The sequence below is a fragment of the Aplidium turbinatum genome, chromosome 15 (genome assembly GCF_918807975.1).
Source record: "Aplidium turbinatum chromosome 15, kaAplTurb1.1, whole genome shotgun sequence".
NCBI classification, from domain to species: Eukaryota; Metazoa; Chordata; class Ascidiacea; order Aplousobranchia; family Polyclinidae; genus Aplidium; species Aplidium turbinatum.
The window spans coordinates 16,349,284-16,364,861 of record NC_137486.1 but is presented as its reverse complement, the minus strand read 5'-3'; the positions used below and the strand labels follow the sequence as shown (position 1 = coordinate 16,364,861).

Here is a 15,578-nt window from a genome sequence, read left to right as displayed (position 1 = left end):
AAGATTGTATTTCAATCAAAAATATACTTGTGAACCACATGAGCGAGAAGAAAGATCTGTAATAAAATTAAATTTTAATTTAATGAGATACTATCTCCTGTTGTGAAGCAAATACTTTTAAAATGCTGTTTGAAGTAGCCTACTGTGCACATTAAATGTTAAAAAAACAATAAATGCTATTAATACTACAAAAAGTGCTCAATGCCAAGCGAAAAGCCAAGCAGAGCAAATTACATTAAAATTAGTTACTAGTTTACTAAAAACCTCAACAGCCTGTTTCACCTGAACAGGATCATCAGAAGTAACTTATTCAAATAGAATATTTAAATAAGTAGATTCTTATTTTTATTCATTTATTCTTATTCTATTTGAATAAGTCACTTCTGACGATTTTATTGAGGTGAAACGGGCTGTTGAGGTTTTTTGTGAACTAGTGACTAATTTTGATGTAAAATGTTAATAAAGTTTTTACACAATCGTTATGTATGACGTAACAATGCATAGCATATGACTGGTTTTATTTGTAATATTTTTCATTTTTATGTTGATTCAACGTCGCTGAGACGTTGAATCAGCGTAAAAAAGGTGATTTGATGGACAAGCAACGTCAGTTACGAAGCGGTACATTCAAAAAAAGAAAGCGAAAGAAAACACTCTTTCTCAAGTGACATGCTCTGCATTGCACTTACAGTATCACGAAAAGACTTGTACGACAGCTAGTTTGCCAACACTTGTTCCATGACAGTGAAACATTTGGATAACAAGATAACAGGCAAGGTATTGTGCATTTAAGTTGTAGTGCGTTTAGCTGATTTGACAACATAGTGTTCAAAAGCAAAAAAAGATTGTTAAAAGCATTAACAGGTTTATCCAATGGTGAACCCAAGAGGACAATTAGAGCGATCTTTCCCCTAAAACACAGAAAAGTAGCTTTATTTAAATTTAAAGTGTATTGTCAACTTGGTTTAGTGTATCATTGTGTTTTGTTGAAACCACCTCCCTCCATCCCCCTTTCCTAAACCTACTTTCTAGATTCACGAGTGTATCGTAGGATGTTCCGCAAACATACGTTTATGTTCAAAGGTTGGTTGATGCTAAAAATTTTAATGTTGTTTGTATGAATTTAACAGTTTCAAATCAATAAAATGGTAATGGTAATTTATTACAATCGATTAAGATTTCATCCGCTAGGTGGCCAAAGAGGCCATCACTCGGTTTCTTTATCTTTTTATGTCGTATCCAGGCTTTCGCCCCGTGGTTAAAGATCTAGATTCACTGGGCGGAAGGCGAGGAAGCCAATCTTCGTGTCCACTTTCAGGCATGCCTTTAAGTGTCCTGCCAAAGACATGGCCACAGGTTCTTGAGCGGTGTCGAACAGCACAGACACCCGTTCGAATGCTTGAACCCACATAACCCTCCAGGGCCTCCATGAGACAGGAAAAACCTGCAAAATGCAAGCCTACTTTCACACATTACACAGCTTGCCAGTTGGCCAACTTCATTTTTTTTTAGAAATAACACAATATTACAAAGACTTGAAGAAAAACAAAAATACTAAGCACATTTTTGCTATCAAAATAAAAATAAATATATAAATTATTCTAGGAATAGTGAAAATTTAAACTAAAATGATCAGCAAATAAAACTTTTCAGTAAACAGGCCATATAAAAATAGGCATGATTGACAGCAGACTGTGATTTGAGCTTTCATGGAGAAAAATTAAAGTTACGTATGACCAAATGATTTAACTACAGTAGTTTTAGGTTTACCAGACAACAAAGGGTTAAATTGCATAATTGCAACAAATATGAAAAGCAATATCATGAAAACAAACAGATTCATATACGTTTGCAGAATTCTTTGTTTACCCTGTTGTTTTTGAACAACTATACTCTATTTGCTCATGCTGCGGCATAGAATACTTTCTCTTCATTTATTTCTCTTCTTTCTCCAAGCGAGTAACATCGAAAAAGCGGTGGCGAGCTGTTGTAGTGTTCAAGTTGCCACGCTGCAGATTTTGTCGTGTCAGCAGCGATTCAGTGTGCTCGATGTGGGAGGTTTAACAAAAGCTCTTTGTGCATTCAATAAAAACCGGAAAAAAAACACTCAAGAACTTTATTCCCAATATTCTACACCAAAGGAAGAGCTTTAAACTATTATGGATAACGCTGAAATCAATAGAGATGATAGTTTTGTGGAAACAAACAAGTAAGTCGGTCATAAGAGAAACGATTTGCAAAACTATGTTAAACTTGTCTTAATACTACAACGTCAATTGGCCTGTATACAGTATTGCGATATGTTTCATTCTTAAACAAGTAACTTCTACCTTTGTGAAACAAGCTTTCTTTCACGAGAAAATTTAACCAAATACTTGTTTGGGTGTTAGACGGAGTTAAAATTTGGGTAAAACGTGGTATGTTGGTTATAAAGTTAAACATTATTAAACGTGGGTACATTTTCAAACATTCCTGTAACTTGAAATAGCAGTTTTAATCACATGCATAAACAAACTTTGCAAATGCAAGGTGTAACTTTTCCCGAAACAATCAACTTTGAAACTCTTCACAAGTTGTGTTTCTTTATTATGTTTGAACTTCATGACCCGTTGCGTGTTTAACAGAGCACCGATTAGTTTAATACTTTACTAACGATGAAACTATCTATTCTACATGATATTCTGGTCTATGGATATTTAAAAGTTCTTATTAAATTTGTCATTTTACAAACCTCTCTTGCAATATTGCTTCTCGGTTTACGGTCTATGATTTTTGTTTTGTATTGTGTGGTATCTACCCTCCATTAGAGTAGGCTATGCAGTTATTACGTTCCCTGACAGTCAATTTTATATTCGTTTATTTTACAAAATTGTACAGCTTTTATCAAGTCCAAGTTTTAAGCTTTGTATTGCAAATTTCCCACCACTTGCTGCAATTGTGACAGACCACAGAACATAAGTTATTTTTTTGTAAAACGCTTTTATCATTATGTTGTAAAAATCGCTTTTATTAGCTTACATCTAGTAAGTATATGTTTGAAACTTTTTTCGGGCTGTCTTTGATATATTTCTATTAGGGACTAATTTCTATCAGCAGTTATGAAATAAATGGATTATGGCATCTTTTTCAGTGAAGACAACCCGCTTATGCTAAGTTCCCCGACAAAAACAAAAAAGTTTTGATTTTGCGAACTAACTCAGATAGACAAATCTATTCCTCAATAGGCCTAATATTGAAAAAGTGACGAAACAACATGCACAAATTAGAGAGACTTGCTTTAACGTATATGTGTGAAGTAAAACTGTGATATTCATTTAACGAGGCAATATATTTTCCCAACAACTCCGTCTTTGACACTAAACTGAAACTGTAAAACTTTTTTTGCAAAAAGACATCTTTCTTTGAGGTGAAACCATTGCATTTGCTTCCCATCAAAACAATAAGTAATGCAACTCAGCCTCACAATAATTGCTAGTACAGTAGTTGATTTAGCTGCAACATTTATATTTGTAGAATAAATTTCTTGGATGCGAATATTTACCATTTAACAAAAGAAAAGATTTTCCCGGCATTTAATTCTGGTAGTCTTTCCACGCTTGTGATAATTTAAATTTATGGTGCAGTTCTAGTCACTCGATCAGAACAACAATTTCACGTTCTCGAGCTTGTGGATAAAGTTTTATTCGTGAGAAATGAAATCAAACTAGGTATTTCTAGACCCCTGGATTAGATGCAGATTCCTTTGTGTTTGATTTGTTCTCCAAGGATTGGGTGAACTATTGGGAGGAGCAGAATGAACCGCTTTAAATGAATTTGCTTGTGTGATGAATTGGTTTGTTTTTGTCTTGTGGCTGAGGACTTGGTTTAGTTTTAGTTTTCTTAAGTTTTAGTTTCTTTGGTTTAGTTTTAGTTTCTAAGTTTTAGTTTTCTTTCTTAGAAACTAAACTTGGTTTAGTTTCTTATCTAAATAAATTTCTAGGATTTCAATTTTCAGAAAGAAAAGGATGCACAATAAATATTACCACCTAAAGGTCCTCTATAAAACACGGCCAACGAACATTTGCGACTGACATCCCAATTCTATCGCCTGCATACCAGGCTGTTGAAAAGCTTTCATGCCAAAAACTATACACAATAAAGTCTTGTTTTGTGCACATATTTGTCAAGGCAAAATGTAAAAAAGTAATTACAGTATTTACTAGACAAACAGTCGGTTCTGTAAAAAACTACAGCCTACTCCGATATAAAGAAATATTTTGTGCGGTTGTGTTTCCCACGCTAAAACAGAAAATACTAATAAATTGAAAGAGTACAAAAACGTAATACGTTGACCTGTCAAACAGTTGTAGTTTATAACTCGTTACTACTTTGAAGGACCAAAGTTACACACAGTATCTTGAAAGTTTGCCTGGCCCCAGGCATTGCTTTAAATTTCTAATATAGCCTATAGAAACACGTGTAGAGTTTTTACCAATCTACATCATTTCTTGTTAGTCACCAATCAGAGAAAAATAAATCTAAATGGAAAACATGCAAGTACTGTAGGCTACCACAAACTGCACATATTTCTATAATTAATAACTATGCTGGTTTCATAAACGTTTTGCTAGCAACTACAAAACATTTCATGACCCGTGGACAAGAATGGATTCAAGCAAAATGAAGGAGACCGACCTATTCATAGAAAATGGGAATGGCTACGACAAGCCAAGATACTCCGAAGGAAATGCATCGATACAGGTAAGAACTAAGGTTGGTTTAATTTGGTTAGATTCATTTACGCAAAGATTCGGTAATTTTGAAATCACTTTTACTCTAATTTAAAAATTGTTGTTGAAAACGTTTAGAAAATTTGTTTCACACTCCTGATACAAAGCATTTAGGATTCCCCAATGCAAAAACATGGTCCAAGAAAAGCCACATTAATTATCTCCATTGATTTCAAATAAAATGTGCAGGTACATGGAATCATCGACATTATAAAATGAAGGAGAAAAAATGAACAATTTTCATAAATATATGTACCTTTATAAATCTATTTTTTTAAAGCATATCAAACCTATATGCAACGGCCGACGGCGTATTTGTTTAAAAACGTAGAAATTTAATCACCGCGATGTTTCTGAATCGCTGCCGTGCATAAAAAGTAGTTAAGCTACCAGCTATAGGTGTTGATTTGACACTATCCGATGTTTACAGTGGAGAGGAGGGTCTATATTAAGATACAGTTTATGCAGCATGTTACCTTTGGACTTATCACACAGTTTGCAAACAAATGGTTTATCGTTTTGTTTACATACCTTCACTGAACCTGACAAACTTACATACTTATAGTTGAATCTGTTGTGATGCGTCTCACACAAAAGTTAAGCTGAAACTTCAGCTATCACCTTCAAAATATTAAGCTGCTTAAAAAGCAGGCTACTGTCAACAATAATAACTGCCAGACACATAAATCATTAATTTTTTTTCAGTTAACTTAGCAGTCCTTTCGACAGACAGTTGATTTTCTCGGCGGCCGAATTTAGTAAAAATAAATAGCGATTGACCCCAGTGTTTCACCTATGAGCCTGGACGGACCAGCATCGCACCACTGATTCATGCCACAGAGTTTTCGACTCACCACCACTTTCCAAATAATTGTATTTATCATTTAGTGTTAGTACAAAACATGACCATGAGTTTTTTATTATTTTCCGTGTCATGGCGTAAGCACCAAGAGTCGTTGTTTGAATTGTTTGTTTTCATTCGCAAAAAGCAGTTTTTATTGAAAATTACACATATTGCAAAAAGAAAAAAATTGTTTGTGAAATTTAAAAAAGTTGATGAAATGTTTTTCAGCCTCTCACCGACAGCATGCGAAAGATGAGCGTTTACCATCAGGAACCCCACGCGGGTACAGCATCCTTCTCCATCAGTGTGTTCAATCTTATGAATGCAATTCTTGGCTCAGGAATCTTGGGGTTAGCCTACGCAATGGCCCAGCTTGGAATCGTACTGTTTTTGTAAGTCGACAAAAGATTTGATGCTGAAACCTTAACAATCGATGAAAATTTCATAGTTTTTCTTTCGTATCAGACAGATTCTTCAAATTTCAAGGCACGCTGTGGAAAGCGAGGTCAGTGTAGCTTCATCCAATGCTGCTACACTCCGCATTCCATTTCGTGCTTTGTAAATGGAATAGTCCGGAATGTTATGATTAGCGCTTTGTTTCTGTAAGCCGCTCTTACAGGTCGCTGAAAAAGATAAACTCATATTTGAAACTTGAACTATAAAATCAAATTTGGCTGCATAACAGAATAATGAGAGCTGTGTACGACGATTAAAAGGGCACAGGTTCGACACCGCTCAAAAGCATGCGGTTGTGTCTTTGGCACGACAATTCATGACACGCCTGAAGGTGGACACGAAAATTTGTTGTCGTGCTTTCCAGTCTACGAAATGATTCTTAAACCGGACGTAGCCTGAAATGAAAAAAATAAATGCTTTGAAAAAGGTCAATTTGCACAAGAACAAAATAGTATTCAGATTACCTTTCCTTTTTTTGGTCATAATAACTGTGGAAAATTCAAGTGATATGTAGCTTCGTTGCAATTTTTAGCACGTTTGCGGTGACCGTCGCCTTCTTGGCCTTGTTCGCCATCCATCTGCTGCTGATACTTTGCGATATGACAGGAGTGAAAGCTTACGAGAAACTTGGCTTCAAGGCGTTTGGTTTGCCTGGAAGGGTGAGTTCATCTAAACTCTTTTAACCAGCTTCTACATGTGTCAATCAAGTTTCTTAATGTGTTAAAGCTCAATTAATTTCACACCAAGACTGTAGCTATGTGCAATGAGTTGTAGGCTATGACAGCTCTTTTATATTGCCAGCTCTGAGGATGCGTGTTACTGCAACGAGAGAAAAACCTTAAGAAAATAATTGCTATAACTTTCATATGGCTACTTAGTATGCTTTCAACATACTGTAAACAAACGATCACTGTTAAAAAAAAGTAATATGTTTCACCAGTTATCTACAGTAGCTTTGTGATAAGCAGTTATAGTAGACTTATATTGCAAAAAAAAACAAAAAAAAACAATAACAAACGCAAGATTCTGTCATTAAAAACGATCAAACGGTTTATACCTGAAAGTTAAATTGCTAACTAACTCTGCGCCTTATTTCCTCTTTCAAATTTCTTCCAAACTAACCAGTGGAGTAATCAGTGCAATTTTTTCAGGGGGGCAAGGCTTTTTTCAGGAAGGGCAACATCTTCAGTGACGTCATAAACGAAGACGATATAAATTGCTTTGAAATTGAGATTAACGTTAAACTTTAATTGACGACGAAAGCTTAACTTTAGAAGGCTTTTTTGGACAGGTAATGCCCAGGGTAATCAGCAAAAAAATCCTGGTAAGAGCAAATGAGTGGCCTCTAGTCTAGGGGGGTTGGGGAGCCTCCTCCTTAAAGTTCCACCAACGGTTTAATGTAATCTGAGTAAATTAAGCAAGCTGATGTACTGCACTATGAGATACGGAATTGTAACCAAAAACTGTTTTCCCTGATTAATATTCAATTAGCCGCATTTTGACAGGAGGGGAGCAAGAAATTTTACAGGGAGGCAATTGCTCCCCTCCCCCCCTTCGCTTGCCCACGCTTGGTTACGCCACTGAAACTAACAAACTTCAACACTGAAAATCGTAAATTCCGTAATCTACCAGCTGATTAGGTTTCCACCAACCAAAAACAAATCCTCAAAGCAATACTCAGCTAGGAAAATTAGTCATTGATTGAACGTCTCCAAATGCAAAGTCAATGCAAAGAAGATTTATTTTGCTAAATGATTAAATCCTGCAAAAGTTAAAGTTAATTCCAAATCTAGTGACATCTAGTCATGTGAGGTTTTTCAGAGGCTCAATTTTGTTTTGGCGCAAGTTGGATAGCGACAAATTTTGTAAGTGCGATTCAGTAACTTCCAATAGATCCACTGTTCTCAGTAAATGAAATATTTTGGTATTGACTGGTTTTGTTTATTAAAATTTTGGTGACGTTGTAGTGGAAGTTTCTCTTCTTCGTTTGGCCAACAATTCTCATGACGTAAGATTGAACCTGTTTATTAACAAGTTTAACAACAAACACAGTAAACAAGTTAATGTTGTGATGGTGAGTTTTCTTTGAAATATTACGTAATGCCAAGCAGCTGTGGATGTCGGCTCAAAGTCGCAAAGTTGCCAGAAGTAAAGTGGTGATGGCGGTTCTGTCCGGGATAGAACAAATTTGTTTCCAACTGCATTAAATAGGCACTAAAGCAAAAAATTAGTTGATTTTATTCTAAGAATTATTGCATTGAATGTGAAGGTTGGTGTGACAAAACCTACTCACAAAAACCTGCATTTTCAAGTTTCTGAATTTTTTTCTTCGGTCCTAGTTTTGATATTAAGTTTTATGTTGGTTGAAGCAGAAGCTGCGTCTACTGGGAATATGACACAAATTATCCCTACATAAAGAAATTAAAACCGCTATTTCCGTACATGTAGCGTCCAAATCCAAGAATTTAATCAAAAATATGACAGGTGGTGAAAAGCAGTTCTAAATTTATATGACTAGCACAAAAATTGCGATTTTTAATTCAACAATGGAATCATAAAAACAAAATAGGCTTCGTAATCTATTTTGAGCAATTACTTTTTCATTTTTTTTACATGACGTGAAAATTAAAGCATTTGAAACTGAGCTGACAAAATGGCGTGGCAATGATTTACTTTCCGCCAATTGACCTTAATGATTATAACAGGGTGCGTGACCGTTTGTTAATGAGCTTCGCTTACGATCACCGTAAACATCATTATCACTTCTTGATTACAAAATTTTACAACTTGATGACTGTCACACTCAGTGTTATCACTAAGACAACATAGATTGGAAACACTGGAGTATGAAGGCAAAGGGGTTACGTAGGCTATTCGTCAACTACGCGTTTGTGTGTGCTGCGATAAATAAGCAAACATGCCCTTGGTTGGTACAAAGAACACGCTGTGACAAGTGCTTTATTCAAGATTTCGAAATCCTTGCTAAATTACATGATTAATAAAATTGTACCAGCCAGAGTCCTTATTAGACGTCTAATCAATGTAAAACGTTAGATTCAATCTTCCTTGTCGTGTGAGCCTCTGGGGGCGAGGGTCTATCCTTTTACCACCCCAGATTCACAAAGTCTCCGGACTACACTAGAAGGCTACTAGAGAGCAGCCAGTCTTAGATTTCATCATCAATGACCGTTTGTCTAACAAAACGCACCATGAAAAAAACATGAGATTTTTTGCATGTGTTGTTATAAGTTAATGTTTCAAACTATCACTGTATTACAGAAAGTTGACCATAAACCTTTGAAGCATAAAATGTGAGGCGAGCGTTGTTGCCCCACACATCATAGCTGTTGGGTGCACTTTCAAAAACGCATATTCATTTCAGATCACAGCTGCTGTTTGCATTTTGCTTCAAAACATCGGCGCCATGTGTAGTTATCTTTTCATTGTCAAGTACGAACTTCCTAATGTTCTAATGACGATGATGGGTATGGCGATAAATGACGGGTGAGCAAATCATTCGTCTACCAAGCTTTGGAGTGGCTAGTTTGTGAAGAAGACGATAAATTTAATTGTACACGACACAACTGCCACAATCAAAAAACAATAATTGCTGTCTTTTTGTGAATGATTTATTGGCCGTTGATTTGATCAGCAGCGATTGCAAAACCTGAAGCAGTTTATAACAGTGACGAAAAAACTTATAGGCAAAGTGAAAACAGTAACTACTGTAGGCTACCGTTTGTTTACAGTAACTATAAACTGTAACACAGTGACGAAGCAGTGGTTACTGCAAACGATCAGTACAAATGCTACTGTTTTCACTTTGTTTATTTATTTATTTTAAATCTTGGCTTCATACTAAAATGCTTTAACTTCCAGGCAATTTGTGGCAAGAGACAGCATGTGAAAGATATATAGACTTTTATTGGCTTTTGCTGGACTTGTTAAAAATAATATTAGCTTCAGACATGATTCCAATATAATTGAATTTCCAAACTCATGACCAACGCTTGATTTTGTTTGCATCAGCTTGTTACTTGACACTAAATTGAGATTTCAGCAACAAAGTATATGAAATTGCATCTTGAATATGACATTTTTGCAGATCCTGGTACTTGAACGGTGACTACTTAGTGGTATTAGTTACTGTGTGCATCATCATGCCATTGGCCACATTTAAAAACATTGGATTTCTCGGCTATACCAGCGGTTTCTCTATTTCTTGCATGTTCTTCTTCACTGGCGTGGTAAGTTGTTCATCGCCATATTTACATCTCAACAATGCGCTCTGTTTCTGTCAGATCTTAAGTTTGTTTACCATCACACTGACATAGAAAAAAAACAAGCTAACCAGGAAGAGATAATTTCTTATTACCTCTTTTAATTCGATTTTAAATTGAAAAGCGGGAAATAGAAAGGGTAGTATATTTTGAAGCTTATACATGACTATAAATTATCTCAGTTACACCCCCAGTAAAAAAAAAGGCAAGAGAATATATGCGTTCTTTTGCAGAACGTCAAGATATTCTACATTGGACGAATTCAAACTGTTTTAATTAAGGCAAATGCAAACTTTTAAAATTTAAACTATGTAAATGAAATAGTGTAAAGCTCTAAATACTTTTAGGCTACATTTTTTTTCTCGCAACGCTCAGAGTTCAAGATGGATAACCACTCCACCTTGCTAGTTTACAATATTTCGAATAATAAAAAATAATATTTTTACAGGTAATTGCAAAGAAGTTTGCAATAAGTTGTCCATTATTTGACCCGGAATTGTTTGAGCACAACCACACTGCAGTTGCCAGCAACATGACCAACAGTGACGTCGACTCACTTGTTTCTTTGGCAACATCTACCGGAGAAAATATTGTCGACAACACCACCGCTACAATCGCTAATGTTTATCAGAACTTGACAGAAGTGGTTTCTCCAACTGGCATCAGTTTGTTTCATCAAGTGCAAGAAGAAAATGCAAAAGAACTTTATGCCATGTATGGTCCTCAGGAATGTGTTGCCAAGCCATTCGCTTTGACTAGCCGTGTGAGTGCAACTGAAGGACAAATTGTATCAATCTTTTTATTAAGCAAATTAACAGCAAAATTTTTTATATTTGTAAACAATGGCGTACGCAGGGGAATCCAATTTAGCTATTGCCCTCTTCCTTTTTAAATTAACTTGCGCTACAACATATTCAAATATTTCTCTTTGTTAGGCTACAGCATGTCAAACTGAATCGAATACCCCCTTCCCCGTTACAAAATCTCGCATACGCCACTGTCTGAAAGCAAATAAGCTGAAAGTATTTTTAAACTAGAATATCTGATTCGATTTACTAAAAAGCTTAACTCAATGTATATTCTTTTTCAGTGGGCGTACAGTATTCCTACCATGACTTTCTCATTTGTGTGCCACACAGCAGTGTTGCCAATATATGCCGAATTAAAACGGTAAGCGTACTTGTGTATATATAACGTCAAATGTCAAGATAGACTTGAATGTAAAACATAAGTATACTAGAACAAGCATGCTGGAAATGTAGATAGTTATTATTGTATATCAGAAGACAGTCATAACGTCGTCTTCAAATATTATCCGGAGATTAACATTGAATAATATTTTATTTGGCAGCCCTTTATGCTTAAACTCTGAAGCGCATTCCTAGTATTTGGCAGCCCTTTATACTTTATTCCTAGTGTTCAGCACCGCAGGAACTAATATGCCATATTTCATTTGAATGGTTATTTCAGACCCTGCGCCGCGCGTATGCAGAAGGTTGCCAATACTTCAATCGGCCTCTGCTTCTTTCTATACTCCCTTGCCGCCCTTTTTGGATATTTGACTTTCTACAGTAAGTATTTCGTAAAGAATATACAAATATTTGCAAAATAATAATAAAAAATTACAAGTCATGTGAACTAGACGGACCTTCATCCATTAATGCAGGTTAAACCAAGTTGTACTTAACTTACAATACAAATATAAAGCCAAGATGATTTTTGAACAACAACTATAAGTAGCGCATTCTTCTTTTATTCGTGTTATCATTATCAATAGTCCTACCTTCGTACCCTTTGTGTTCAAAATCAATGAATGACGTATCACATATATTTTACCAATGTCTTGCGACTGTGATTGCTTTGCACCTTGTAGCCGCAATACGTTTGTGCAGTGTGCACAAAGCAATCAATATGTGACTTGCAACATCAAGATTTAAAAAATTTTATTCGTAATTATTTTGGGAGCTAAATTGCTGCGTTGTCAAAATCAATACAAGCAAGTAAACACCATGCGATAGAGAGAAAAGGTTATGAAGGACCTACTTGTTTAACTATTCATATTAAAAATATGAATCACCAGGTTCCCTTTCACATTTTAATTATTAATTAAATTCGCGTCAGTCTGGTTAATAAAATTTGATCCAACTGGCAAAATACTACTTTAGTTTCAAATTGCGGACGTCTAAAATTCTGTATGTTGATCGGATGTAGCCTACACAGCATTGAAAACAACACACAACCACGTTCACTTCGTGAAAAATAGTTGCTTGAACCAACTTCTTGCTGCTTGCTAGAGATGCTATTAATTTGTAGTAATTCGGTGCAATAAGTTTAACTAATTATTTAACTTGATTATTTAAGTGTAAATTAATAGCTTTAAAGTTTTGTGCGACTAATACATAAAATAGTATCGATTCAAACATTTCAATTGGGACAGTTCATTCTACAGTGACTCAAGTGAAAAAAGTGGTTTTAACATCATTGAGTTTAAAGATTCCTTCCATGATAAATACTGTTACTGAAGATTTGCAATCTTTATTTTATTAAAATTGCATGTCTTAATGAAGATCAATGAAGATCACAAACTTTCAGTTTATCATGGCATGTATCTTTAAACTCAATGATCTCAAAATCAGTGTAATATTTTGTATTATGTAATTGTAATATTTTTGGAGAACACTAGCATTTTTACTAATAATAAGTAGACTTAGATTAAAACTGAGTAAGTTACAATAAAGTATTTTAATCCCTATCTTATCAAGTCACGAAAGGATACACCCTCGCCCCAAGATACACCCTCGAGGCTCACACTACAAAAAAGACTTTTGAGGAAAACTAGTTTGAATATTTTATTTTCAGATTGGATGGAAGCAGAAATGCTTCTTATGTACAGTTACTCTGATGCAGCTGATGTACTAACTCTAATTGTTCGGCTCACAGTCCTTGTCGCTGTAGTCCTCACAGTACCTCTCACTCATTTTCCGGTAAGTGGATCTGCAAAGCTTCTTTTAGTTTTTGATTTGATTTTGTGAACGAAAAAATCGTAGCTTACAAAACGAAGTAAGGCAAAATACTCAGAAATAAGGACAGGGATGAATAAGGAACGCAGTGCTGAGGTAAACAGAATTGGAAATTATTACAACTGAGATCAACAGCAACCGTCAAACCTATCGCTAAACTTTGCTGATAAAACTAAAAACAAGCTTTTTCAGCAATATATATAAAATAGGCTTCAACTGAAAATTACTTTTTGTCGGCAATCTAAAGAAAAATGACTTTTTCAGATGAAAGTTACATTAGCTCTGTTTAATCCTGTTGCACGCAAACCCGCGACGTTCTGAAAACTAATTTAGACAACATTTATACGTGCATAGGCGCTGCAGTTTGGCGTTAGTAAAACGTAGGTTTTGCTACCTAGCCTAAGCAGTAGATAACAATCCAAAATGATAGCCTACATGTTTGCAAAACTGAACCCCAGGGTAAATTTTGTTAAAATTATCTTAATAATATTTGCAACTCTCCTTACTCCATTACTTAAATATTTTAGAAGTAAAGATTACTTTTGAAACAGAAAACTAAAATGACATCTTTCGTTGTTTATTTTTGAATCTACCAATATTGAATTTCAGGTAGTTGTTCTAGAACATTACAAGCCTTATAATAAAAGTAACCTGGTGTGAAATTAATCTAGGCATACTTTTGCAGGCACGGAAAGCATTGACTTTTCTACTCTTTCCAAACAAAGACTTCCAATGGTCTCACCATCTTGGCATTATGGGATTTCTTCTCACCTTTATCAACATTCTTGTCATTTTTGTGCCAAGCATACGAGAAGTTTTTGGAATTATTGGTGAGTCTACTATATACAAGTTGTTTAATAAGCTTGTTTAATATGAAAAGATGAAACCATACTTGCCACAAAGATAGATCCAATTTCTATTGTGATACATTCAAACATGCTGTTGCTAATGCATCGCAGTGTTGTTGTAACTTAAGAAGTTGGTACTTAGCAATGGCGTTGTTGAAGATTAGTGAACTAAACCGTTTCCCTCAACAAGCAGCCTAAATGTACAAAAATAACTTCTAGTTAGCTTGCATTTGGCTTCAAAAACATAGCTTTTGTTTTAAAAATATGGCCAGTGAAACTCTGTTAGCGATGTTTGCCACTTTGGTACAGCTCTGAAGTTATATCGTTGCTGATAAAGTTTTATCAATCAAACAGCAGAAGAGATAAAAAGTTGTGTAGCATTGTAAATCAGGCAATGACCATGATAACTAATATGGTTCCAATGATAGTCTACTGAAAATTCAAGTGTACCTTTGTAACCGGATTTGGGTCAGTGGTTCAAAGCCTCCGCAATACTAAATTGACAAGATTAAAGTTTTAAATAGGTTTATTCACTCTGAGGATAAGCTTCTGATAAACAAGTAAAGACAGCAAAAATTGTTCGATTGCGTTTAAACTGATGTGTTTTTGTTCATTCTTTAGGTGCAACGGCTTCCACGATGCTCGTCTTCATCCTCCCTTGCGTCTTCTTCCTCAAACTGGACCCACGACCGATGAAATCACCCAAAAAGATTTTTTCTGCTGTCATGTGCATTACTGGACTTTGCTTGATGGTTGAAAGCCTCACCGTCATTGTACTTGGATACTTTTGATTAGCTTTTGGTCATAAGATTCGTCGACGAAACGGAACGGTTTAGAATCTACACCTGGACACCAGGTGGATCATGCAGGCCGATAATTCTAACAAGAAACCTCAACGTTGGCAGCAAAATCGTGTTTGCAATTTGGTCGTGCGGTTTTTATTTGATCACCTCAGCGCTTCTCATAATAGCAATTTGCAAACCTACATTCGATTCTGTTCCAATAACTTGACGCTTATGGGACCTTTTTACATAGGCACTTCTTCGTACACAAAGAATTAAAATAATTCTTTAGTTTTGTATTTGTATCGAATCAACTTAGAAGAAACAAAAAATTCAGAGTGATCACACCCTTTCTTTATTGGTACACGCAACGTTGGCAATAAAACATTGACCCCTAACAGTAAACAAAGCTTCCATCACATTCTAAACTACCACAAATATATGCTATAGGAGGCATACATTAACCCAGTACTTCTCAAACTGTGCGTCGCGACGCCCTGGTGCGTCGTTTCACTTTTCCAAGGGCGTCGCAGAATAGTTCCGTTCCTTGGCTAAACTCAGTTTAAGATTATAAAAATG

General features: G+C 35.4%; 1 protein-coding gene across 1 annotated transcript; it reads left to right on the top strand.

Moving 5' to 3' along the window:
* The first annotated feature begins 556 nt into the window (after window positions 1-556).
* LOC145784327 (putative sodium-coupled neutral amino acid transporter 6) lies at window positions 557-15,202 on the top strand. The gene is made up of 13 exons (XM_082596127.1): window positions 557-777; window positions 1,957-2,209; window positions 4,611-4,740; window positions 5,842-6,005; window positions 6,602-6,728; window positions 9,452-9,573; window positions 10,175-10,316; window positions 10,798-11,112; window positions 11,440-11,519; window positions 11,820-11,920; window positions 13,209-13,333; window positions 14,055-14,199; window positions 14,839-15,202. The coding sequence occupies exons 2-13, from the start codon at window positions 2,160-2,162 to the stop codon at window positions 15,006-15,008; spliced, it is 1,671 nt and encodes a 556-aa protein (XP_082452253.1). The 5' UTR covers window positions 557-777; window positions 1,957-2,159; the 3' UTR covers window positions 15,009-15,202.
* The last annotated feature ends 376 nt before the right edge of the window (window positions 15,203-15,578 follow it).

Bases quoted from the DNA above. Each gene is read 5' to 3' on its own strand.
- LOC145784327 (XM_082596127.1), top strand. From the start codon at position 2,160: ATGGATAACGCTGAAATCAATAGAGATGATAGTTTTGTGGAAACAAAC. The intron at 10,317-10,797 runs GTAAGTTGTTCA...ATATTTTTACAG, and splicing joins TGTTCTTCTTCACTGGCGTG to GTAATTGCAAAGAAGTTTGC. The intron at 14,200-14,838 runs GTGAGTCTACTA...TTCATTCTTTAG, and splicing joins AGAAGTTTTTGGAATTATTG to GTGCAACGGCTTCCACGATG.